The 27126-nt window shown below is 37.4% G+C and overlaps 3 protein-coding genes across 8 annotated transcripts; 2 read left to right on the forward strand and 1 right to left on the reverse strand.

Annotated features, from left to right (window-relative positions):
• Window positions 1-4583: 4583 nt before the first annotated feature.
• zgc:136858 (uncharacterized protein LOC678543 homolog) lies at window positions 4584-26543 on the reverse strand. Of its 2 annotated transcripts, XM_034587904.1 has the most exons (21): window positions 26532-26543; window positions 11700-12258; window positions 11077-11590; window positions 10506-10620; window positions 10292-10406; window positions 10013-10187; window positions 8953-9064; window positions 8442-8548; window positions 8165-8291; window positions 7871-7991; window positions 7667-7752; window positions 7335-7471; window positions 7190-7249; window positions 7044-7107; window positions 6855-6949; window positions 6636-6764; window positions 5939-6053; window positions 5708-5845; window positions 5384-5550; window positions 5194-5276; window positions 4584-5046 (listed from the first exon to the last, which is right to left on the reverse strand). In XM_034587904.1, the coding sequence occupies exons 4-21, from the start codon at window positions 10585-10587 to the stop codon at window positions 4854-4856; spliced, it is 2106 nt and encodes a 701-aa protein (XP_034443795.1). In that variant the 5' UTR covers window positions 10588-10620; window positions 11077-11590; window positions 11700-12258; window positions 26532-26543; the 3' UTR covers window positions 4584-4853. The 2 variants fall into 2 exon arrangements, with proteins under 2 accessions (XP_034443795.1, XP_034443796.1); XM_034587905.1 differs by lacking the exons at window positions 11077-11590; window positions 11700-12258; window positions 26532-26543 and adding an exon at window positions 11611-11632.
• LOC117763057 (troponin I, slow skeletal muscle-like) lies at window positions 18774-22035 on the forward strand. 2 transcript variants are annotated; one of them, XM_034587914.1, is made up of 8 exons: window positions 18774-18845; window positions 20108-20136; window positions 20275-20278; window positions 20419-20460; window positions 20873-21004; window positions 21097-21186; window positions 21288-21458; window positions 21539-22035. In XM_034587914.1, exons 2-8 carry the CDS (start codon window positions 20126-20128, stop codon window positions 21623-21625), a joined length of 537 nt encoding a protein of 178 aa, XP_034443805.1. In that variant the 5' UTR covers window positions 18774-18845; window positions 20108-20125; the 3' UTR covers window positions 21626-22035. The 2 variants fall into 2 exon arrangements, with proteins under 2 accessions (XP_034443805.1, XP_034443806.1); XM_034587915.1 differs by having other exon boundaries at window positions 18786-18845; window positions 20271-20278.
• On the forward strand, window positions 23062-25600 carry tnni4b.2 (troponin I4b, tandem duplicate 2). Of its 4 annotated transcripts, XM_034587908.1 has the most exons (7): window positions 23072-23093; window positions 23220-23223; window positions 23350-23391; window positions 23523-23654; window positions 24004-24093; window positions 24546-24719; window positions 25229-25600. In XM_034587908.1, the coding sequence occupies exons 1-7, from the start codon at window positions 23083-23085 to the stop codon at window positions 25313-25315; spliced, it is 540 nt and encodes a 179-aa protein (XP_034443799.1). In that variant the 5' UTR covers window positions 23072-23082; the 3' UTR covers window positions 25316-25600. The 4 variants fall into 4 exon arrangements, with proteins under 4 accessions (XP_034443800.1, XP_034443801.1, XP_034443799.1 ...); XM_034587909.1 differs by lacking the exon at window positions 23220-23223 and having other exon boundaries at window positions 23062-23093; XM_034587910.1 differs by lacking the exon at window positions 23220-23223 and having other exon boundaries at window positions 23064-23097.
• Window positions 26544-27126: the final 583 nt, after the last annotated feature.

The raw sequence follows: 27126 nt of genomic DNA on the forward strand, positions 1-27126 counted from the left end.
TCTATCATCTATCTATCATCTATCATCTATCATCTATCATCTATTATCTATCTTTTATCTTTTATCTTTTATCTATCATCTATTATCTATCATCTATCATCTATCATCTATCATCTATCTTCTATCTATCATCTATTATCTATTATCTATTATCTATCATCTATCTATTATCTATTATCTATCTTCTATCTATCATCTATCTTCTATCTATCATCTATCTATCATCTATCTATCATCTATCTTCCATCTATCATCTATCATCTATTATCTATCATCTATCTATCATCTATTATCTATTATCTATTATCTATCTTCTATCTATCATCTATTATCTATTATCTATTATCTATCATCTATCTATCATCTATCTATCATCTATTATCTATCATCTATCTTCTATCTATCATCTATCTTCTATCTATCATATATCTATCATCTATCTTCCATCTATCATCTATTATCTATCATCTATCTATCATCTATTGACTTTCATCTATCTTCTATCTATTATCTATCATCTATCATCTATCATCTATCATCTATCTATCATCTATTATCTATTATCTATCTATTATCTATCATCTATCTATCATCTATCATCTATCATCTATCATCTATTATCTATCTTTTATCTATCATCTATTATCTATTATCTATCATCTATCATCTATCATCTATCTTCTATCTATCATCTATCATCTATTATCTATTATCTATTATCTATTATCTATCATCTATCTATCATATATTATCTATTATCTATCATCTATCTTCTATCTATCATCTATCTTCTATCTATCATCTATCTATCATCTATCTATCATCTATCTTCCATCTATCATCTATCATCTATCATCTATCATCTATTATCTATCATCTATCTATCATCTATTATCTATTATCTATCATCTATCTTCTATCTATCATCTATCATCTATCATCTATTATCTATTATCTATCATCTATCTATCATCTATCTTCTATCTATCTTCTATCTATCATCTATTATCTATTATCTATCTTCTATCTTCTATCTTCTATCTTCTATCAATCATCTATCTATCTTCTATCTATCTTCTATCTTCTATCTATCATCTATCATCTATCATCTATCATCTATCTTCTATCTTCTATCTATCATCTATTATCTATCATCTATCTATCATCTATTATCTATTATCTATTATCTATCATCTATCTATCATCTATTACCTATCATCTATCATCTATTATCTATCATCTATCATCTATCATCTATCTATCATCTATTATCTATTATCTATCATCTATCATCTATCATCTATCTTCTATCTATCATCTATTATCTATCATCTATTATCTATCATCTATCATCTATCTTCTATCTTCTATCTATCATCTATTATCTATCTTCTATTATCTATCATCTATCATCTATCTATCATCTATTATCTATCTTCTATCTATCATCTATTATCTATCATCTATCTTCTATCTTCTATCTATCATCTATTATCTATTATCTATTATCTATTATCTATTATCTATCTTCTATCTATCTTCTATCTATCATCTATCTTCTATCTATCATCTATCTTCTATCTATCATCTATTATCTATTATCTATTATCTCTGTTCTATTATCTATTATCTATTATCTATCATCTATCATCTATCTTCTATCTATCATCTATCTTCTATCTATCATCTATCATCTATCTTCTATCTATCATCTATCATCTATCATCTATCATCTATCATCTATCTTCTATCTTTCATCTATTATCTATCATCTATCTATCATCTATCTATCATCTATCTATCATCTATCTATCATCTATCATCTATCTATCATCTATTACCTATCATCTATTATCTATCATCTATCTTCTATCTATCATCTATTATCTATCATCTATCTTTTATCTATTATCTATTATCTATTATCTATTATCTATTATCTATTATCTATTATCTATCATCTATCTATCATCTATCTATCATCTATCTATCATCTATCTATCATCTATTACCTATCATCTATTATCTATCATCTATCTTCTATCTATCATCTATTATCTATCATCTATCTTTTATCTATTATCTATTATCTATCATCTATCGTCTATCTTCTATCTATCATCTATCTTCTATCTTTCATCTATTATCTATCATCTATCATCTATCATCTATCATCTATTATCTATTCTCTATCATCTATCTATCATCTATATATCATCTATCTTCTATCTATCATCTATTATCTTTCTATCATCTATCATCTATCTTCTATCTATCATCTATCATCTATTATCTATCATCTATCATCTATCATCTATCTTCTATCTATCATCTATTATCTATCATCTATCTATCATCTATTATACATCATCTATCTTCTTTCTGTCGTCTATCTATCATCTATCTATCATCTATCATAAATCTATCATCTATCATCTATCATCTATTATCTATCATCTATCTATCATCTATCATCTATCATCTATTATCTATCTTCTATCTTCTATCTTCTATCTTCTATTATCTATCATCTATCTATCTTCTATCAATCATCTATCTTCTATCTATCATCTATCTTCTATCTATCATCTATCTATCATCTATTATCTATCATCTATCTATCATCTATCTATCATCTATTACCTATCATCTATCATCTATCATCTATCATCTATCATCTATCATCTATCATCTATTATCTATTATCTATCATCTATTATCTATTATCTATCTATCATCTATTATCTATCATCTATCTATCATCTATCATCTATTATCTGTCATCTATCTATCATCTATTATCTATCGTCTATCATCTATCATCTATTATCTGTCATCTATCTATCATCTATTATCTATCGTCTATCATCTATCATCTATTATCTATTATCTATCATCTATTATCTATCATCTATCATCTATCTATCATCTATATATCATCTATTATCTATCATCTATCTATCATCTATCTATCATCTATTATCTATCATCTATCATCTATCATCTATCATCTATCATCTATCATCTATTATCTATTATCTATCATCTATCATCTATCTATCATCTATCTATCATCTATTATCTATCATCTATCATCTATCATCTATCATCTATTATCTATCATCTATTATCTATCATCTATCTATCTTCTAATATCTATCGTCTATCATCTATCATCTATTATCTATCATCTATCTATCATCTATCTATCATCTATTATCTATCATCTATCATCTATCATCTATCATCTATTATCTATCATCTATTATCTATCATCTATCATCTATCATCTATCATCTATCTTTTATCTTTGATCTATCATCTATTATCTATCATCTATCTTCTATCTATCTATTATCTATTATCTATTATCTATTATCTATCATCTATCTATTATCTATCATCTATCTTCTATCTTCTATCTATCATCTATCTTTTATCTATCATCTATCTTCCATCTATCATCTATTATCTATCATCTATCATCTATCTATCATCTATTATCTTTCATCTATCTTCTATCTATCATCTATCATCTATCATCTATCATCTATCATCTATTATCTATCATCTATCATCTATCATCTATCTTCTATCTATCATCTATCTTCTATCATCTATCATCTATCTTCTATCTATTATCTATCATCTATCATCTATCATCTATCATCTATCTTCTATCTTCTATCTATCATCTATTATCTATCTTTTATCTATCATCTATCTTCTATCTATCATCTATCATCTATCATCTATCATCTATCATCTATTATCTATTATCTATCATCTATTATCTATCTTCTATCTATCATCTATCTATCATCTATCTTCTATCTATCATCTATTATCTATTATCTATTATCTATTATCTATCATCTATCCATCTATCATCTATCTATCATCTATCTTCTATCTATCATCTATCGTCTATCTATCTTCTATCTATCATCTATCATCTATCTTCTATATATTATCTATCATCTATCTATCATCTATCATCTATCATCTATCTATCATCTATCATCTATCATCTATTATCTATCATCTATCATCTATCATCTATCTATCATCTATCTATCATCTATCATCTATCATCTATCATCTATTATCTATTATCTATCATCTATCTATCATCTATTATCTATCATCTATTATCCATCATCTATTATCCATCATCCATCATCCATCATCCATCATCTTCTATCTTGTATCTATCATCTATCATCTATCATCTATCATCTATTATCTATCATCTATCTATCTATCATCTATCTATCATCTATCTATCATCTATTATCTATCATCTATTATCTATCATCTATCATCTATCTATCATCTATTATCTATCATCTATCATCTATCATCTATCTACTCTGAGCCTATATATTAGCAGTACAAAATGGATGGATGGAAGTATTATTCCATTAATAAAAACAGACATTCTTATCTAAGTTCTATATTTACATAACATCCGAAGTAAAATTACCACTAACAGGCTGGACACAAATGCTTACTTCCTCTATCACTGATGTTCAATTTGTAGTTTTCTGCAGTATAACAAATCAAAACACTAGAGAACCTTATAATGTTTATTCTTATAATGTATTCACAAGGATTTGTAATCATGAGCTCAAGTTAAGGGGTCATCAAAACAATCAGTAATATCAAATACAATTTGTGTTACGTGTTATCATACATTACATTTATTTACTCAGTGTTTCATTTTGGTTTCATATGAATCCAAGGCTGAAAATCATAAAACACTGAAACATCTGTTTCAAAAACATTGCACTATAATCCGAATTTTTCACACGTTTCTCTATCAATGTCCCCAAACTGAAAATATGCTCAATCTATATGCAGCTGTAGCTCGGTTTGGGCCAGTTCTGAGTCTGGACTTTGTTTAGATCTACTGAGTCAAAGCTGAGCGTAGGGTCGATGGGGTGCGGTGATGCCAGGGACAGCCGTGCAGCCAAGAGCCCCATCCGAACACAGCTGTCTGTGTCTCGCCGCCGGAGGATCCCTGCCATCAGAGCGCCTGCAAGACTGAAGAGAGAGCATAGATGAGCATCTTCTGTTTGAACTGTTACTGGCAGAGAGAATACAGATCATTGGAAATGAAAAGTGTCTGAAACTGTAGCTGCAGAAAAAAAAAGAAGGGAAGAGAAATAAGGTGAAGAAAAGTTTTAGCACCTGTCTCCTGCTCCTGATACATTCACTGTTTCCTCTGCCGTCACGGTCAGTGCCGGGTAATGTACAGCACAAAGCTTCCTGCTCTGAAAGTGCAGCAAAAAGTATCCTCACTTTTACTGTTCTGGTAACCTTCATCATCGTCGTCATCGTCGTCATCATCATCATATATGTATGGTCAGTCAGTCCTTACCCTCCTCTGTTGTCTTGGCTGCAGGTTGACCGAGTCTGCGTCCTGCTCTCCACACACCAACACGCCATAAGCCCCCAGAGTCACCACCAGACAGTGAAGATGCTCCAGAAGGGGGCGTGAGAGATCCACAGCAACACCCAGCACCTCCTCCAGAGAACTTGGCAGCACTGCCACCCCACAAGACAAAACCACATCCGCAGCCTGTCACACTGTTCACATTTTTAACAAGTGACCTAACTCTAACAACTGTGGGTCGAAATGTGTAACAGTCTACAGTTGAACCATTCAATACTATTTTCTGCCTCTCAGTCCACTTCTGTTTACCTTTAGGTGTTTGGATACCCAGTGTTTTGTTCATGGTGCACAGCTCCGCCAGGTTTGGGGAAGAATAGGACAGAGACTTCCAGGCGTCAGACAGGAAAGGCTTACAAGCCTTTTCTGAATCAGTTGGCTCATACCAGACTGTGACACACATCAGTGGTATACATCAAAATCAATTAAACCTTGTGTTGACAATCTTTCATTATCATTTAGTCACCGTCTGCCAATGCTTACCGTTGATGTTGTGCTTTTTGGCAACACCACAAACATAGTCAATAGTGGAGACAGGGATATTTCCATCGAGACACACAAGAGTGGCTGATGAAAGCTGCTTCTCAAACTGTGACACCTAGAAAATATAGATCAAAGATAGAATATTAATAAATCAAGTGTAGTAATCAAATAAGTGCTGTTTATTTCTATGGGATCTTTAATAACAGAGCTGCTTCACAGATACACATAAAATACAACAATAATTTTAGGGATTGGTTAAGAGAGTAAAAAATATAAATATAGATTGAAAACTATTGCAACTAATTATTTTCATGACAGGTGTATTGTATATCTGTAAATGTAAAAAAAAATAATAAGCCAAACCGACATTCATCTTACTTTTTTGAAAACCCAAGGCTGTTCGGTTTACTCTCTTTTTGGAAGACAAAGAATATTTACATCAAACACATTAAATATGAGCCTGTGCAGGTAGGCTCAGATTCAGTTTTTTCTTTTTTCCCTTTCTTTAACATTGTGAGATGGGGCGTTGTTCAACCCTAACCCTACATATTTAGGTAATTCATATTTATGAGTGTGTGTGCAATTTGGTGCAGATCCAAATAAAAATCCAGATCTGGTGAATTTAAATATGGTTTCATAAGGGGACTGCTGGGCCTTGGTGGAGCTATGTGCTCTACTGAGCGCCATTAAAACTTACACACTGCTCTGTGATTTGCTGGTGAATGTCCATGTCGCCCAAGCCGAGGCTCAGTTCTCCACTCTCAGTGATGACAGCACAGTAAGTAGCTGTGCTTTGTTCCTCCAGCCTGGCAACACCACTCGTGTTCTTTCAGAAACAAGAATTTAACATTTACATAATTCAGTAAGAAGAATTTTAATCCTGCTTAGTGACAGTCACCAGTTGATGTGCACATACCATATGTTTACAGTAGTTTAACACGGCATCACCGTTTGAATCAGCTCCAACAGCTGAGATGAACAGAGGCCTGTGGCCTAATCGACTCAGAGAGTCTGGAAGACAAACACCACAGAAGTGACAGTGACACAATCAGGTTTTAAAGTGTTGATGAAAACGTGCATGAACATAATAAGATAAAGAACTCACCAGCTATGTTCCGTCCTACACCACCAAATGACTGACACACACTTCCTGGGTTGGTCTGTCCAAACTGAAAGAGGTAACAAGTGCTCTCAGACTATATTTATGTTGTTATAAGATATGTGGATAAATGTGTTGTAAATTAAACTTACGTGAATTGTTTTGGTTTTTCCTTTGGCAATGAAATCTACATTTATTCCTCCAATCACAACCTGTAAAATAAAAGCACTACAGGTTCTGTATTGTGCCAATATATGACTTCTGTGGAAATACTCCAACATGTGTGTTTGTACTCACGATATCTGACTCTGATTGGGATGTGTGTTTTCCAGAATGATGAGTTTTATTTTTTAACTTTCTCTCATTCATGAGTTCTGACAGTGCGCAGGCGATCTGACTTCCAACTCGAGCATTGTTACGAATGAGAGCGATGTCTTGAAACATCCCCGGTTAAGGACGGTGTATTACAGCACATAGGTAATCAGCAGTGTCAATAAAGATTACTGTAGTCTGTCAGCCTGAGAGAAAACACATTGATTAATCTTCCTTTGACCTTTTTTTCTAAGAATTTGATATGATCATGTTTCCTGTGTTCTTTGGTTGATGTTTTCAGATTTTCTCAAGGATACTGGCCTGAAGGGACTTTCCTTTAGTCAGCTCATTGACCTTCTGAAGAATAAATGGGGTCACATCTCTTCCAGTGATTCCTTTAGTGCTGAGGGAATCAAAAAGACAAACAGAAAATTAGGATTTTCCCATCAAATTCTCCATTGATGTAGAAAATGGCTGCTGAGAAAGTGACAGATTACAAGAGTATAACAGAGTTTCTGTACCTGGCCTCTGTCACTGCAGCCTGTACGGCTTCCTCTATCTGCTTGCCAGCAGCTGCATGCTCCTCTGGGATAGGCACCGCTAACAGGACACCGCTTTGAAGACCCAGGGACAGCGTGCTCGCTGAAAGACATAGAAAACTGACATCCAGACTTGTAACAAAAAATGACATAAAACATGTCAAACCAATTGTACAATGGGTTTACCAACTGAAACATATTCTGTGTTTAATATGCCTGGACACAGAATATGTTTAAACTCTAGGACAATCTTCAGGATATGAAATGTTCACATACCAATGAGTTTTGCAGCTTCAGTAGGGTTGTCAACCTGGCACGGGGAACTGAATCCACTTTGAGGAGAGAAGAATGCTGGGAAGTTCTTTGACTTCCCATAAGTGGCTACACAGATGCCATGTGTTTCCTGATTAAAGATACACAGCAGAAGAAATAACCTATTTTAGTTTCATTCACACATCTCAAATCATACAACACAAAATATTGCTGATACATATTTGGCTGTATAAAACGTCTCCACTCAAATAGTATTTAAAAATGATCTCCATATTCTTACAAGGAATTCAAGGGTGCGACCAATGTCCAGAATAGACTTGACCCCAGCAGAGATCACAGCGATGGGAGTTCTGCCCAGCTCTGTCAGATCTGCACTGATGTCCAGACCTAAAGGAACAATCATTTAGTCAGTGGAGGCTAATGGTAAGACTTTATGTAACTATTATGGCTCCTTAAATAAACAACTTATTCTTCTTCACGTGCCCCAAAAAAAGTTAAGTCAAAGTCACAATCCTGAGTCTTGGTGTTAATACACATGAAGGTCTTCCTCAGACCAGGTGGGCTCGGCCCTTGGCAGCTGAATCTGTTCATGGTCTTAGTCACCAAATAGGGTTGGTATATGATGACGCCATTGTTTACTCTGAGAAAGACCTCTATGTAAAAGGAGGCGAAAACCATATAGTCTGTCTATCATCACTATTTGTCGAGAGAATGAACTTTTCTTTAGAGTTATAGGTACTGTATTATTTAGTCCAGGTGGCTTATTTCCAGCATGGTGTGTGTCATCTTACTGTTCTCTCCATCTCTGTGAACTCCTCCGATACCACCTGTGACAAACACAGGGATGCCAGCCCGATGGGCAGCTATCATCGTGGCTGACACTGTCGTTCCCCCAGTGAGCCCCTGAGAAAACACACAAATACATACAGGACTGACTGCACCACACCACGATGAAATATAAACTCACTTATTTCAAGTGGATGAAACCCTGCAACCAGGTCAGTCATCATGTATAACAGACACAGACTGGTAAGAATTATCAGTGGCATCCTAGCATTATTACTTTTCAGACCTCAAGCCCCAAAATAACAGTGCCAGAGCCTTGTGACTCCCATTATCTCTGGAGGTGCTTGAACCGTACATATGGATTTCAGCAAAAACATGCAAGTGATGCTGTTGCTAATCTGTCATAATCACCGTAGGGGTCATGCAAGGACAAAGAAAATCAGAGGGCCGATGACATATTTTTGAGTCACAGGGTTTTACTTTAAATTTGACAACTATTTAAAAAATATTTTGGCTGAGATATGCTATTTGTAATTGTTTTTCAAATTGTGTTTGATTCAAAGAAATCCTTAAACGATCCCCCAATGGTGTCTCATGATCCCCCAGAGGGGACACTACCCATGTTGGGGAACCACTGTTATAAACTACTATATTTAGCTTGTATAAACTTGTCCTTCTACTCTATTACACTTTAGAGGAAGATATTGGACTTTTTACTTCATGTTACTTTGCAGATTTTACTTGACAAAAACATATCGTACAGATGATGAAAGGGAATCTCCCTTACTAGTAAATACAGTATCTGAAACAGGCTCCTTGGAAATTCTGTTGCATGTATTTGTTAGTAATGAAAACATAATATAGAAATCTGAAAAGAGCTACTCTTAATAAATACATTTAATCCTTAAAGTAAATTTTGCTGAAAAAACGTCAGTACCTTTACTGAATTAGGATTTTGAATTGAGGACATTTACATGAAAGGGAGATTTTTAGTGTTTCTACTGTAAGTCAAACAATCTGAATGCTTCTTCCAGCACTATTCTTATCTGAGTTGAATAGCCTCACTTTGCTGGTGACGTATGGCAGATCACGACGGGACACCTTCACAGAGCTCCTGCAGTGTGCGAGGTGGTCCAGCTCCTCTGACGACAGACCGACGTGCACTTTGCCCTCGATCACTCCAACCGTGGCTGGAGTGGCACCTTCAGCTCGTACGATGGCCTCCACCTCCTTTGCTGTGCTGTGCGATTACATTAAGAAGGATCATTGTCAGGGTATGAAAACAACTCCACAGTAGCTGCTGGTATCAGAGTGTGTTGACGCTTGAAGGTCATGCAGGTGTACCTCAGGTTGTGTGGATAGGGCATGCCGTGTGTGATAATAGTGCTCTCAAGGGCAACCACTGGTTTGTTTTCTGCCAACGCCTGTGATACAGATGGATGAACTCTGAAGAGGCTGTCTGAGGGGAGAGATTCACAAATCATCATCCCCATCATCATCGTTACACTTTGAGCTGAAGTTGCAATATATTTTTTAGAGATTTCAAAGATAAATGTACCATTTTTGCACCATGTGCTCTGATATGTTGTGATTCCTCTTCTCAGGACGAGTGCAGGGACGCTCTTTAGCATTCTCCTCATTCTGCTCAGATTTTGAGGGAAACCCTGAAAACACTTCAGTGGGAAAGAAAGCAGAGTCAGCTGATCCTCACTGATCAGTCAACTTGAGTTGATCAACTGTCTTTCACTGTTACAGCCTGATAATGTCAGTCTCCCCTCCAGTATTACTCCTATTTGCATAAATACCAAAACATGAGCGGCCAATTTCTATGTTTAAGATGTTCAGATGGTCGGTAATTGTGACTAATGAGAGAAGTTAAATTAAATTTTCTTTCTCATTGTTTGATTAAAAATAAGAAAAACACTGAGCAGATAATGATCATCACTCTGCAAGTTTTATTTACAGCAGCCATTAAAAAAAATGCAAACACTAACACTCTAAAGAGACAATAAGGTTGATTAAGTCAATTTCTTGCAGACTTTTATACAGTGAAAAAAAGTGTGTCCATTCTGTGTATACACATAAAATCTGTTTAGGTCATGTGTTTGTCGAAATCAGAACAATATTACCTCAATTTCTTGCAGAAAATGTCAAACAGGCTCCGACAAGCTGTATCACACCCCGCAGTGTGTGTGAGTGTGTGTGTGTTTGTGTGTTTTCTGGCACTGCAAGGCACAAGTCCAAACCAGCTATTGTGAGGATTTTCTTTGCTCCAGTAAGTCGGGACAAATTCCCACCACCATCCCCCCTCTTGGGGCCACTCTCAAAAACTTACACCCAAAGTCCAGAGCCAGCGTCTGTGTTATTATCACATTTTACTCCTATTTCACTGCATCTACACACAGAAGATTGTTAGATGTAATGTATTACACCATCAATATTGTGTTTGATGCATAAAGCCAATAAAGTTCAGTGTACAGATCCAATTTGTTAACACTGTTCATTTAAAAGCTTTAATTTGTAATCAATACCTCATTAATGACACAGAGAAGATCACAGACATCGATAGATACAAACCCACATTACATTTAAACCATCAAAGTGCTGGAAAGAAGCCATCAACATTAACTGAACAGTTCTATGCTATGAAGGAGAACATTAACCTGTGGTGGAGATGTTGACTACTTAATCAAAACATCCTCGTTCTGAGATATTACACATTACATTCAATCAGTTCATTGTTAAAAATCACTGTTTCCCCCAGCAGAGTTTAGTGCTTACCTTCTCCAATGCAACTAAAATACTGGAAACTTTGCCCAGAAGGTTGAACTTTGACCTGAACACTGTTTACACAGCCCACAAGCATCAACCACAGATCGCTGTGCTCTAAACTACAGTCTGGAATTGTCTCCTGGTGACAGTGACATCTGACATCAATGCAACAAGCAACACGGTAAAACACACTGTATATCACCAACAAAGCATGTTTGCTTATAAAAAAATGTACATAGATATAATAAAGTCTGCAAAGAAATTATAAATGTTCCTGTCTTGTTTTCTACCAACAAATTACAGCAAGATTTCACAAAAACTACTGGACGGATTACCATGAAACTTAATGTCAGGATGAGGAATGAGTCAGTAAAGAACCCATAACATTTTGCTATGGATCCAGGGATTTTTCCACTGATTTCCCACTGAATAATTAATGGATCTAGATGAGAAAAATCGGGCCTATTTACGGGACATTGTGTGAATTTAAATGGACTATTGAGCCTTGGTATGCGCTCCAATGCTTTCTAGTTTAGTTTCTGATGATGTCACAGAATTCGGCCTCTGAATCAGGCCGTACTTGTCATTAAACTACATAAGTGAAGTGCTACCCTCAGTGTTTTCCTGGTAAGATCTTCCTCAAGAGCATCATCACCCGGATACAGTCGAACTGGCTGCTTTGCCTCAACAGTAAGATCTGAACTCAGCTGAGGAGCACATTAATGGCTGCTCGGCTCCTTTGAGTGCCATTCTGTCAGCAGTGAAATCAGTTTCACAGGTCTTTACATGGCTGATGACTTAGGTGGAGTTAGGTACGGTATGAGATCTGTCAGGCTGCTTGGCCATGTGGGGCTCATCAGCCTGCAGCTCTGAGCCCTCCAGTGATTCTTCTTCAAACCAGTGTGGATGCTCCAGCTGATGTGCATAGAAAGCCTCTATGGCATCCCGCAGGGCTCTACCCGAGGGGCACTGATGGTACACGTCCTCTGAAAGCCCTTCGATGTGGTTCATTCTGCCTGGTTCATGCTTCTCTGTGTCCAGGATCCTGAAAAACAGCTCCTCGAACTGTTTCATCAGCTTGTACCTCACTGCGATGTTGAAAGGTGAAGGAACGTCCTCTTCTGAACAAACATTATCGAAATAAGCCACCAAGTATTTTTCAAAGGATGCAGATCGGATGAAATGTGGGACCAGGAGGCAGAGTGCTGGAGTGAGCATGTCGCCTACAGGTGAGTGGACGTCCTCCCTCAGAATAACCTGTTTGTCTCCACACATGGCTCTCCATTTGGCCTGTACCCCTCTTGAGCACAGGAGTAGTATCTTATCTGAGGAGTTTTCGATTTGCTCTCTGTGCCAGTCCAACCACTGAATCCTTCCCATTGCTCCCAGACTGGCAGAGTCCAGCAGATCCAGCACCACTTCTGTGCCGCATTTGGCTGCAAGGAAGCCACACAGCTTGAGAACGATGTTTTTGTACAAGGGGTGGTCAAGGGAGTAGAGGACCAGGACTCGTTTTCTCTCTTGCATTTGAAAACCCTCCGGTTGGTGTCTGGCAGCAGATGAGGATGTGTTCAGGGAACCTGGGAAAATGATGCAGTTAATCAAGTTTGAATTCAATGATCGCTTAATTTAATTGAATTCAAGTTAAGTTTAAGTATACAAGGACAAACCTTTATGACATGCTCTCCACAGGAAGTAAAAAAAAAAAAGCTCAATGACAAACAGGCCCACCACTGCCTTTATAATGAAAGTCCGTGAATAATCTGACCAAAAAACAAGATAAACAGATAGAGATTAGAAACAGCTTTATGTAAATACAAAAAGTTAATCAAAACATAATGAAACCAGTGATTCCCAATCTGAGGTTTGGCGCTCATGCACTGCTCTTAAATCTCAAGGGTTGGTGAGATGATTCATAGTAGGTAATTAAAAAAAGTTTTGATACCTAAATTTTCATCTGTTTTCTTATATATTATGAGTTAACATTTTTTGGGGTTTGAAATAAATATTTAAATAATTTCAGAAATGCTGCAACAAGGGGTATCAAGTGAACTGTGCTTCATTTTAATGGGTCACGAGCAAAAAGGATTTGGAGTCACTGATTCGTGCTCTGCACCATAGAGTCATTGAGAATAGGTCAAAAAAGGTACTTACAAGGACACTCTTTGATTGTTTTCTCGTGGCGTTGACAGTCATTTTTGCATCGTATAAAAAAGGGTTGAATCTATGTAACAGCAGAGTAAAGTCACTGTAATGTTGATGCTCTTCCTCTGAAAGCTAGATTGCATTGTTAACTAATGAGGATGGGAGATTAAATCAAAACTGAACTCACCGATATCAACATTTCACACTGTGGGAGCGGCCAAAAACCAAATTCAAATGTCACGTTCAGTGATGTTCGGTTCTCCTGTTTGTTTAATGGAATAAGAAAATAAATTCTGTTTTAGTTACTCTACAGCATGTACATGATGGTCATACAAACCAGGTCTCACACAGTTATTCGGGTCATCACTGGTGAAATGGGAGACATTTGGTGTATTTACCTTTGAGACATTGTGTGAATAATGGAAATTCTGGATCTTGATGGAGACTTGGTATCTCTCTGAATACTCTGCTGCCTCAAAACCCACAACGACAAACAACTTTTTCTTTTCCTTATCCAAAATCATGGCTTGGGTCATGTGAGGCTTCCATAGACTATCTGAAATAAAATATGCAAAGAGTACAATGGATTTCTTGGGGTTTTGCATTAAAACTCGAGAAGTGTAAAAATGAGAAATTTACCATTTTCAATACACATTTGAGCCGTTCGGATTCTGCTGTCACCACATCCTGACGATAGACAAGAAGCTGATTAGAACGTTTTAAAGTTCCTCTTGTACCCCATTAACAAGAAAAGCAACAAAATCAGTGAACTGGGGAAATAACATCAAAACTGTCAAATATAAGATAAACAAGTATAAAGTGTCCTGTTGCTTTAACATATAAACAACATGTTGAAAGTGAAAGTGAAAATCAGAGCTGCAATTGTTAATTGATTAGATGGCAATTGATTAACCTTTTTTATAACTGTGCAAATATGATTTACATCATGTGACAAATCCAAAAAATGTATATCTGACAAAAACTAATTAAAATAAAAGACTTTTGATGAGCGAGACATGAAGGAAACTCACCTGGGATAATAATTATATTTGTGATGCTGTTTTTTCCATTCTTGGATTCTGGCAAATTAACAACTGACACTGCGTATGTATGTTCAGGCTCGACCACAACTCCGTCCAAGGAAAATGTCCACTGATAGAGAAATGAGAATCATAAATGCTTTATATCATCTGTGTGTATATGTGTATACTGGTTGGCACTGCTACAGCAGAAGTTAAAGATATATGTTTCTTACCCTCGTATAGCTTGGATTCAGCTGTTTACTCATATTGAAAGAAAACTGCACACACACACTTTGATTACTTTTTTCATCCCGAATATTTATCTCTGACCCAGAAAGGTGTAACACACCTCCTGTGAATAGAAGAGAATATTGTAGAGTAAAGTACTTTTACACAGAGCTGCAGAGTTTAGCATTACTTACCATCTGACTTTAATCTCCATGTCACATTCATACTGGGGACTCTCCCACTTTTGTCAGTCACGACTCCCACATGCTCAGGATCCAAGTCGGGGCCGCTGGGAGCACCATATACCTTGTGTTTATCTGAACAGTTATCTGGCATTTAGGGAATAGTGTCAACGTTATCATGTTTCAGATACATTTCACTGACTGTAAATTGCACACAAATATGCAATACATTTACTTAATCACGACACAAAGGTAAACATTTTTGAAACTTGTTATTTACTGGAATGTTCCCAATGAGTTCTGCTTATTTCATTTCACTCCTACGCTACTTTGCTCCACTGCAAAATATTCAATCTGACGTGATAGTTACTAACTGCTTTACAAATTCTGATTAATAGAACAACTTTAATGTAAAAACATTCATTAAAGTTAGACCCACCCTCACCAGCTCATTAATGCATCCATTTTCCACCTTACTAAGAATAATACTAAAAACTGTCATATCCAAAAGTGCTTATACTTGCACAAAATATGTCCATTCTGTTGTTTTAACTATAGGCTACATAACAATTAAAATACTCACTGATTTTGCAATTGGCGAGACCCTGAAAAAAATACGGCAAAACACACACGTTATGATTGGAAATAACCCACTTCAATATTTGTTAATACTGCTCAAAGATACTTTGAATCCTCACCGGTTGTCTGCAGTCCTGATGTGGGTTCAGAATCCGAAGACAAGACGACACTGTGAGTCCAGCAGTCAAATAAAAACAGAAAAAAGGAAGATGGCTCATTGTGTTGCTGGTGTTGCTGCACAATACAGGAGAAAAAGCTTTAGAAACTAAAGTGTAAATACAAAACACTAAGTGACTCTTTATGAGGAGATGGTTCGAGAGTCTGGTTGAACAAACACTAAGAAGAAGATGGCACTCTGACTTTAACCAGTGAGTGTGGTTTCAGATTTATCAGGTGCTGGCATCTGAATACACAGGAAGGACGTCCTTGTCAAGTGTGGTTTGTAGTTTCCATTCCTATCGAGAGAACAGCATTGGTTGCTTATATTGCTCTCTGAATGTTTGATTTTCTTGTTCCTACTTCTCAAAGAATGTAAAGACTTATACCAACTGATATGTCAATGCACCAAACATTCACTGGGTGGCAGCAGTGACCAAGTTTATAAATAGTATATGTCCTGTTGAAAGAGTGTACCCTGCATTTTGGTATTTTAAACCATATTGTATGTTATTTGGATATTTTAGCCTTTGTTGGACAGAAAACAGTAGAAAATTGACAGGAAATGAGGAGGAAAAAGGGACATGAGCATCTAAGGTGCCAGACATGAAACCAAGATGCTCTCAGGCTGTAATTACAAAAACTATAAATTAAAAATAAACCTCTTTAAGTGAGGGGAACACCTCTGAAACAATACTTTGACATCCAGCATCAGGCAACATCACCTAAATATACAGATAACCGATACAGACAGCTCAGGATTTTGACCAACGAACCTTCAGTTATTAGCTGTTTAGTTACCAAGGATTCTATTTTATAGGACAAAAATGTGTCTGTGGCTCCGTTTGGACCTTGAGCTCAACTGTGTCAGTTTACATAACTCACAGACAGACATGTAGACAGAGAGAGAGACACACAGCCAGAGAGACATACAGAGAGACAAAAAGACATACAGACAGACAGAGAGGTGGATGGACAGACAGACCGAAAGACAGACAGACAGAGAGACACAGGCAGAGAGAAATACAGACAGACAGAGAGACAAACAGACAGAGAGACATACAGACAGACAGGTGGATGGTAAGACAGACAGATAGACAGAGAGACATACAGACAGAGAGAAATACAGACAGAGACAGACCGACAGACAGACAGACAGACAGACAGACAGACAGACAGACAGACAGACAGACATACAGACAGATAGAGAGAGAGAGACACACAGACAGAGAGAAATACAGGCAGACAGGTGGATGGTAAGACAGACAGATAGACAGAGAGACATACAGACAGACAGTAATGGACAGACATAGACAGAAAGTTGGCTGGACAGACAGACAGACATAGACGTATACGTGGATGGACATTAAATTACATGTCATTTGGCGGACGCTTTTATCCAAAGCAACTTCAAATTAGTGCATTCATCATCTATGAGGGGCCATTTTTAGGGGTTCCTAAAGACACTTCGGCATGCAGATGGGGAAGACCGACCTTCTGGTTGGGGGACGACCACTCTAACCCTCAGCCATAGCCACCCCAGACAGACAGACAGACAGACAGACAGACAGATAGAAAGACAGAAAGGTGGAAAGACAGACAGACCGATAGACAGACAGACAGACAGAAAGAAAGGCGGATGGACAGACAGACAGACAGACATACAGACAGACAGACAGACAGACAGACAGACAGACAGACAGACAGACAGAAAGGCGGATGGACAGACAGTCCTGTGTCTCACCAGAATAGAAAGTATTTATACTCTGTATGAGAGTGGTGTCACAGCAGTGATTCAGGAGCCATGATGGCACCATGATCCAAATATAAAAATACACTTATATTCAGTACTGTCGTCCAGTCTGTGACGTGCTGCGTTCAGGATTTATGTAAATATCTTATTCAACCCACCAATTTTGCAATTGAAAACATAGATAAGAAATAGCACAATACAATTCATCTGTAAAAATTCTTCCTATTAAGTAAAGATAACTTTTCTATGTAATGGTTTTTTAAACTTTTCCTCCTCTTGTTTATTGTCCACACATTCAGTCTACAACACATTGTATTCAAGTAAGTTTGGTTTTTATTCAGGAGGTCACTAAACTTGTGATTGGCCACAGGATAGCAACTGACTGATCAGTTCACCTTAAGTAAAGTTGTTGCTGTTTTTGAGTGCAAAGGTCGGTCTGTCCCTTTGTTCCCAACCCCAAAGTCTTGAAAACTATTGGAAGAATTGCCATAACACTCTTAATGGACCCAAAGAAACAAATAACTTTGGTGATGCTTGGATCCCCTTAGCATCTTAGCCTGCTCAAAGTATGTTCGTGCCCAAATGCAACCTTACATGAGAAGCTGCGGCTGACTCCTTGACATAAACAACAACAATACTACTTTATTAAAGGATTTCCAATTCGTCTTCATAAACTGATTCACTTTTGAACCCGACCTGAAAAGGCACCTTCATAACAGTTTGTCTTTGTTGTTAGAGCCTAAGCCAGCACGTCACATGACAGGTATCTGATATCTGCGGAGAGGATTACTCAGCTGCCTAGCATATCAGGGGTGTTTGAGGTGTGACCGTGTGCAGAACAATCACATGAAATAAATGGGTCACGGGTTAAGGGCGAATCAAGAAGGGGATTGTGCATTGTGATGCAGCAATTGTCAGGTGTTGGGGGGGGGGGGGGGTTAAGCGAGCCATTCACATGAGACTTTAAAGCACGAATCGCTCACTAATAACTATAAAGTATTTTCCTGACTCGCTCACCACTGCTGCTGCTGCTGCTGCTCTGATTTCTTCTAATATTCAGGGTAAGTTGGATCCTATAATGAAACTCTTATGTGTCGCAAGAATTCAGATTTATTCTAGATCTTCTAGTCTCTACAGCCAAGTGTTAGTCTGGGTCAAATCTAGTCCAGCTTTACAGTGAGTAGTGAACACTGCATATCAGCATGCCCCTGACAAGTCTATACTGTCGCTGGTATTTATATGAGGGAATCCCTGCTATGTTACTACTTCTGACAAGGTCTCAAAGCAACCTTGTGGCTTTCAGGCTTTGACTTCTATGACACCTCGAGCTTCTTGATGGGCGCTTGATCCTCTAAGTGAGGATATGTAACTCGAGGCTTGAACTGGCCACCGAAGTATTGGTGTAGCCGCGTGCTTGACCCACAGCTACGGCTGAAAAGCTGGTGTGATAAGTGATGATGGCTCACTCGTATGGACTGGCGTGGAGGGCAAGGTCTGCCGGCTTTGCTTGTTTACCTTGACTTTCGCTCCCTGTCAAGCCGGCTTACCACAAATTGGATATATTGCTGTGTTGTGTCAGAGGCAAGTTACAGGCTTTAGTTCTGCTCTGACACCTCCATCTGTTTATTAATGTGAAATGCCATGTTTCATTTATTAAATGTTGTTGATGCAGGTCAGAGAAAGTGACGGAAAGTGTCAAGGGAAGGGATATAATGACAAATATATTACCCAACTTATTGGCTTTAAGTCCTTTTCATTTTCATTTTAACCTAAACTGGAACTTTCTAGTGTGGATGCCACATGAAAACAATTAATAACCTGATTCAAAACCAGAAAACAATAATATTAATCCTGAAGGGTTAGGGCTGCACTGTTTTTTCCAGTCTAACAGTCCCACCAGATTTTGTTTTGTCCCTCACTTGGCTGCTAAAGCTCTGCAGCTTAACTGTCTCTGACATCATCAAGGCCACATGATGCGAGGACACACCAGAGCATGAGCGACATGTGTCCAAATATAGCTGCGCAAACAGACCCCTCATCACCCCGTTATAACAATAGTAAGGATTAGCTGGTCCTGGAAGAATAGAGAGGTTTGCCTGAGAGCCCCTGTGGAGAATTAGTACAGATAAATCTATTAGTTAACTGGTTGGATTCACCATATTCATCATGTTAATTGTTGACAATACTACTGAGACTTTGCTGGATACAGACAAATAATATGATGGGTTTTATTAAGTGAAGTTTGCATCAATTGTGTAATAAAACATATGTTAAATATGCACACAATAAAATGATTCTGAAAATTTTTGTTTTTGCTCAAAAGGTACCATAAGTTGCAACCATGTCTGAGGGGTGAGTATTAACTTCTTTAAGTAACTGATTTGTGTACAAATATACTTCACTTTACAGATTCCCTACTTTTACTGTGTATATGTTTATAATTAAACAAAATATTCTTTTGTTCACTTTTCATGTCAAATGATGAGGAAGACCGGTAAGCAAAAATGTTTTCTTTCATTAATTGATCATCAGTATATATTCAGAAGTTTTATGCATTTCAGGCTTAATATTACATATAAAACCTACATTTATAGCTGTATGTAAATGTGTAAAGTGTGCGTTTCTTTGTCACAGAGAAAGCCAAAGTATTCAGCAACTCGCCGACTGCATTTGAAGGTAAGTCTTGAGCCAATATGTGACCAGTATTTAACAGCATGCTGCATGATCACCTCCACCAAGGACATTGTGTTGTGACCCCTGTCCATTTGTTTGTTAGTTTGTATGTTTATTTGTTTGTTTGTGAACCAGATTACACAAAAACGCCTGAACAGATTAGGATGACACTTGGTGGATCAGGGAAGAAAGTACTTACATTTTTGTGAATCTGGATCAGGGGGCAGATGATTTTGAATTTTCAATGTTTTCCCAGGGAACATTCAGGCATATTCAGGGAACTAATATCTATGAGTGCGTACAATTTGGTGCAGCTTGACTGAATTTCAGGGGATCGGTGGACCTTGGCGGAGGTGTGGGGGAGTTGAAAACTGTTTAGGTGTTCATCACTAATTAAGACCTCGTTATCCTCCAGTCCAAACTGCTGAAGAAGGCAGCTTCTATGCTGGTGGCTGAAAGTGAAGAGAAAAAACACGAGAAAGAAAGAGTTCTGAACGAGTGTTTCCCTCCACTGAAGCTCTCAAGTCTGTCCGTCCAGGAGCTGCAGGTACTGACACAACGAGCTCAGCTGATTTGATCAGTGTTACTTTATTTTTATAGTTTATATCTGTATTTTTCATGGTTCTTTTTTCTTTGCAGGATCTTTGTAAAGAACTAAATCGTAAGATTGATGTTGTAGATGAAGTACGCTATGATATGGAGGTTAAGGTAGCCAGAAATGGGACTGAGGTACAGTTGGTCACAAATACAATATAAATACATTTACTGGCCTATCTGGATGATTTAGTTGGATTGTTGGTTCACCTGTGAGCGTGACGTTTGTTGCACAGATCCAGACACTGAGTAACAAGATCAATGAGCTGAAGGGGGTAAAGCGGCCCAACTTGAAGAGGGTGAAGAAAACGACGGACGACATGCTGGGTGCATACACCGAAACCTCCAAACTCACGAAGGCAGATTTCAAGGCCAACCTGAAGACAGTGAAGAAAGAGGATGACAAGGTAAAGTTGTTGGCTGATAAAATCGTCCACATGGTAAAATAAACTACGGAATGAAAATCTATTGTGTCATCACTTTCCAGAGGGAAGAGGTGACCGACTGGCGTAAGAACGTGGAGGCCATGTCTGGTATGCAGGGCAGGAAGAAGCTGTTCAATGCTGGACAATAAGAAGCTGCACATGTTAGCAAGACATTGATTCTAAAATCTTGAGTTTCCAGTGTTTAAGTGCTTTTTTTCAATTAAAAATGAAATGATCTCTTTGTCTTGATTTAAGAATTAATGTCCACATAAAAAATATTTTCAAAACTGTGAAACAAAACTGGTTAGTTCATGTCAACACAACAAATATTAAACAAAGGCACAAATGCACTTGATGGAATGTAAACCTGTATATAAAGACTGCCACTGTGTGCCACTTTAATAAGATGAATTTGCATCCTTTGAATGTTGAAATTGTGTCTTTTGACTGAAGTACGTTTGAGTTATTTTTTTGAAATGCAGTATTCACATTATACAGATGATGGCGCTGTCCCCCTATGTGTAATACATGTGATGCTGATTAAACAACCACAATCACTTGTCTGTTTAATTTCTCTCATTTGTTCAGGTTTAATTTTAATCTAGCGATCCAGTTAGCTATTTCAATAATACTAGAAATCATAGTGGTGTATTAGATTCACAGTCAAACAGATGTTAATGCAGAGTCCAGACTGCTCTGACATGCTATAATCTGGTTGTTGAGCAGTGGGAGTAAATTGGCGGTGAACCTGCGGTTGGGGGGGATGTCATGTGGAGGTGCAGTTATTTACAGTTCACTTGCTCTCATGACACAGGAGGCAGCATTTTAGTTTGACACTCTAAATAGGCGAGAATCAAGACTGTGACTTGAGTTTTCTTCTTCATTTCATTCATCTTCATTTAAAGTCACTGAGTTTAACCCCAACAGGATTTCTGAAGAGATTTAAAAAGGTATGTTGATTGATTTGATGATGACAGTGAGAATATCTAAGACAGTTTTACCTGTTGTCTGGAAGGAAAAGGACATGCAGAGACAAGGGAAAAACATAAACATGCAAATTTACTTTAAATGTAAGATTTATTTCTGGTCTTTCAGGAAACACGTGCTTTGACCTTTTTTTGTAAGAACACTCTACATTTTTAATTATTGTAACACATGTTTGGGAATTTTTTATAATTCTTATAGTTATACATGCTGTGTGTCTTTTCCTGCAATAACTAATTCAGATTTTGTTTCTGATCTGGTTGCCTTGAAAACAGATCATTCAAACGACCTGCAACACACAGACAGTGTTTCTAATTCAAAGTCTTAATGTTGGTGTTTTTGGATGACTGTCACCTGGCTTATCCAGCAAAACGTGACTAAAAAGTTAGTGTAGTAATAGAAACTTAAATAATGGTTCACAAAATGAATCAAACAATAATTAAAACATAATAAAATATCAGTTAATTTATAAAAGCTTAGAGTTTATTATACACAAGTTGAAGATAAAGTTGAAAAATGCTAAAGCTATCTTGCTTGGATATATTGCTTCTATTATGAAATCTTTTCAGACCTGAGTCTAAAACCTTTTATAATTTTTTTCGAAGACAAGAGGCATCCAACCATGTCTGAGGCGTAAGTAATATAAATATCTTTTGATTATTTAAAAATTAAACATGTGTAAAATTGTTGTTCTGTGATGTCATTACTCAATCTTGTATCCTTATTTCTTTCTTTTCCATATCTCGATTTCTTCTACAGACCCGTAAGTTGTTCTTATTATCTGAGGATTGTATTATTATTATTTAAAAAATATTTATCTTTTAAACCATGTGGGTCTTTTTATGTAACTGTTGGTTCAATAAGTTTTCATCTTCTGCCTCTTATGTAGAAAAAATCAAAGACCTCTGCCTCTCGCAGGCTGGCTCTAAAGGTACTGTCTCTTCATTACAACATCATCTCTGTGACCATCTGACCAATAACAATTTACTGCTAAATCATCTACATCATGACACAATCCACAAAATGTGCCAATAAAACTGTGTGTGTCTTTCCTAATTCTAGACCAAACTGCTGAAGATGGCGATGGTGATGTTGGAGAAGGAGAGGGAGGCGAAGAAGCTGGAGAGAGAAAGTTCTCTGAGTGAGCGAGTCCCTTCTGTTCAGCTGTCTGGTTTGTCCATGCAGGACCTTCAGGTATGTTCAGGTCACTGCACAAGCCCCCTATCGTACATACCACAATGAAACAACTTGAGTTAAATGCTTCACACGTAAGCAGCCCTCTAGATGCCTTGCATACAGCATGTTCACATGCAGGAGGTGCATTGGAGAACAGGGGCCTCGATGTCTGCATTTTATATTTTGGGAATTTGGCTGACACAACTACTCAAGGCAATAGTAACTCACACTAGTAGATAAAATATTACTTAGCATATTAAATACACAGCAAGTATCCACTAATAATTAAGGTAATAATCTAGAAGTAACCTGACACGTGCAGCAGTAACAAGACTTTCATTACATTTGATCCTCTCTCTGTCGATAGGCTGTGTGCAAAGACCTGTACCATAAGATTGATGTGGTGGATGAGGAGCGCTACGACATTGATGCCAAGGTGGTGAAAAATAGCAAGGAGGTACGTGTTCTTTCATATTCATTTAATTCAATTCTGGATTGGTAAAAAGACTTCCTGAATCTGTTATGGATAATGTGTAAGATTTAGTGACATCCAGTGGTGAAGTTGCATGTTGCAGCTGAATACCCTCTCACCTCACCCTCCCCTTCCAAACATGAAAGAGAACCTGTGGAAACCTTCAGTTGTCATAAGAACTCAAAAGGTGTTTGGTTTGTCCAGTTTGGGCTTATATAAAAACATGGCGGCCTCCGTAGAGAGGACCTGCTCCAGATATAAATATGAAGTATTTAAATATAAAGGCCACATTCTAGGGTAAAGAAATCAACCATTTGAATTTAGATGATTACACACTAGTGAAAACATCGCTAGGATTATTATATATTCAATTGCTGCCAATAGCTCCCTTTCACCTAAATCTTACACACTGAAGATTTTCTACTTGTTTACCGCAGATTGAGAATCTGTCTCAGAAGATCTTCCAACTGAAGGGCAAGATGAAGCGGCCCGCTCTGAAGAGGGTGAAGATCTCAGCCGACGCCATGCTGGGAGCGCTGCTGGGCTCCAAGGTGAAAGAGTCTGTGGACTTCAAGGCCAACCTCAAGACTGTGAAGAAAGAGGAGGAGAAGGTAAGAGTGGCAAATAGCGCCGAGTCATTTAGTTTTAATATGCTGGTTTTTAAAGTTTTCAAGATGATATGAGAGGAGGTCAAAGGGATACTTCTCTTCTCACCACTATGCTGATTGAGGGGTGGGTGAAGTGTTTGAGTCCTCAAAACACCTTTGGAGTCCCAGGGGTAAACAGCGTTACAGCCAAATCCAATACAATTGAAGTAACTGGGGACCACTTCTTCAAACGTAAAAAAAACAACAGAAAAACAGAAAAATGCCTCCATACTGCTCCTGTGGTGTCATCCAAGTATCCGTAAGCCCCGACATTCAAATTCAACTCGTTTTTTGGCCTTAATATCCTCTGATATCCTCCTTGCGCGTTAATGTTAATGAGTGAATTTTCAGTTTTGGGGAACTATCCCTTTAAGGCTTAAACTGGGTTTGAATTATGTGCTGTGGTTCTGCTTGTGTTGCATTTGAGAAAATACAGTATCACTAATTATCGTTAATAATCTTCCTCTACACAGAAAGAGGAGGTGACTGACTGGCGTAAGAACGTTGAGGCCATGTCGGGTATGGAGGGCAGGAAGAAGCTGTTTGATGCAGGACAGTAGATCTGTATGTTTGGATACTTTAAATATAAATGCTCTTTTACAATGGAGAGAAAATAAGAAGGGAAAAAGGTTTAGTGTGCAATATTCAGGTTTAAGATTCAATTCAGGATTCAAAGGAAGTAGATTGTGTATATTTTGCATATAATTCACTCCTGTCCATGATTTGATGGTGTTGGCACCTGGATACCCACCATGGAAATCAGCATTGTGAAATCTGCTGTGTTTCATGATCTGTAAATGTGCGGTGAATCCTGGTTTATCTCATGATAATAAATACTTCTGATGAAAACACAAAGCTGATGCTGTTCTTTTGTTTCTAAATATTTACCTTCTCATCACCTTCATCCCAAGACTGGGATCACAAGTCAGTTGGTCGTAAAAATTCTCGGACCTGGCAGTTGACAACAATAGCAGCTGAGAACAAAGTTGTTAAATCCTCTTTGCAATCAAAAGCAGAACTGTGAACGTCCCAAAATAAGAGAGGTCGCAGGTTCAGGGCTGCAATAAATTGCTCAGTTAAAACGTCAAGGAGCACGGTTACAATCATCGCACCTCCTCCTATATATAATCATTACAGACACAATTAGAGACACACAAGACATTTTAATCATAAAATACTGAGTACTGAGGCTCTGACAGAACAAGCGATTTGAAGTGGTCACATTGGACATGTGATGTTCAATTCTAACTGTTTCCCATATAATCTATAGGAAAAGCTAACAGACTCTACCAGAAAATAATCAGCAGCGTAATCAAGGAGGCTATGTTTTTACCCCTGTCTGTTTTAAAGCAACATTATACAAAAACTACTATACCGATTTTCCGGAAACCTGGTGGAAGGAGGTGGTATGTGTCAGGGAAGAAACCATTACTGTTTATTTTGGTGCGAATCCACAAATTTTGTTTTATTTATTTTACATTGCGATATAGGTTTTTCTAGGAATAACAGTTATCCTAGGGAATAATTCATGGATCTAAAAAAAACCCCTGCACATTCAGGGAACTGATATCTATGAGTGTGTGACATCCGGTGCAGTGTAAATTAATTTAATGGGACTGTTGGGTCTTGGTGAGGGGGATGTGCTCCACTGAGTTATATTTTAGTTATGATCATAAACTCTGCAGTATGTTAAAGGGATGCCATTTCCTAGATGCTTCTTTACCAAAGCCTCTTTGAATACCATGGGCCTCGTAAAGCTTCAGATTGCTCACCCACTTTGGATGAGCCAGTGAGACTCACTCCACTGCTGCTCTTTCAGTCCTGGTACAAATGTCGTGCCTCCTTCTCCACACTCCTATATTCACTCTCAAGGTGTAAATATTCCCCATCTCTCGCCTGTTCATGTCTCTGCTGCTATGTGTCAGAATTGCACCTGTTTTTTCAGCCCCAGCATCCACCTGCCGGCTCCAGCAGAGAGGTTTTCAATATTTGCCTATCATCTCTATGTAATCAGTGATGATGGTGGAGCCTCGGCACCAAACTCGAATTATGTTCTGTTGCTGTAATTAACATTTCAAACATGAGTTGTCTTAATAAACTAGACACTAGGTTACTTGTCAGCAGATTAATAATGTGAACTCTGAAAATAATCATCATGTTATCATCAGTGTGATGAGTTCACTCCAACTTCCACACATTTCCACCTGCTAAGGAACATTACATCACATCAGGTGAGAAATTACACTATGTCGACATAAATCTAAGGGAGGGTTTAAGAAAAAAATAACTACTGCTGGCATTATGGGAGGTAGAAGATCCACTATATTTGGACGTTGATCAACTGTGTATAAGAGACAACATGCCTGGATGT

This window comes from Hippoglossus hippoglossus, chromosome 6, assembly GCF_009819705.1.
Source record: "Hippoglossus hippoglossus isolate fHipHip1 chromosome 6, fHipHip1.pri, whole genome shotgun sequence".
NCBI lineage: Eukaryota > Metazoa > Chordata > Actinopteri > Pleuronectiformes > Pleuronectidae > Hippoglossus > Hippoglossus hippoglossus.

Excerpts from the sequence above, each read along its gene's own strand:
- zgc:136858 (XM_034587904.1), bottom strand. The coding sequence starts at position 10,587 with ATGAGGAGAATGCTAAAGAGCGTCCCTGCACTCGTCCTGAGAAGAGGA. Across the intron at positions 7,992-8,164 it reads TGAAGCTGCAAAACTCATTG|CGAGCACGCTGTCCCTGGGT; the intron begins GTATGTGAACAT and ends TATGTCTTTCAG. Across the intron at positions 6,054-6,635 it reads AGCAAATCACAGAGCAGTGT|GTGTCACAGTTTGAGAAGCA; the intron begins GTAAGTTTTAAT and ends TATATTTTCTAG.
- LOC117763057 (XM_034587914.1), top strand. Across the intron at positions 20,461-20,872 it reads CTCGCCGACTGCATTTGAAG|TCCAAACTGCTGAAGAAGGC; the intron begins GTAAGTCTTGAG and ends GTTATCCTCCAG. Across the intron at positions 21,459-21,538 it reads TGAAGAAAGAGGATGACAAG|AGGGAAGAGGTGACCGACTG; the intron begins GTAAAGTTGTTG and ends ATCACTTTCCAG.
- tnni4b.2 (XM_034587907.1), top strand. The coding sequence starts at position 23,158 with ATGTCATTACTCAATCTTGTATCCTTATTTCTTTCTTTTCCATATCTC. Across the intron at positions 23,655-24,003 it reads TGTCCATGCAGGACCTTCAG|GCTGTGTGCAAAGACCTGTA; the intron begins GTATGTTCAGGT and ends CTCTGTCGATAG. Across the intron at positions 24,720-25,228 it reads TGAAGAAAGAGGAGGAGAAG|AAAGAGGAGGTGACTGACTG; the intron begins GTAAGAGTGGCA and ends TCCTCTACACAG.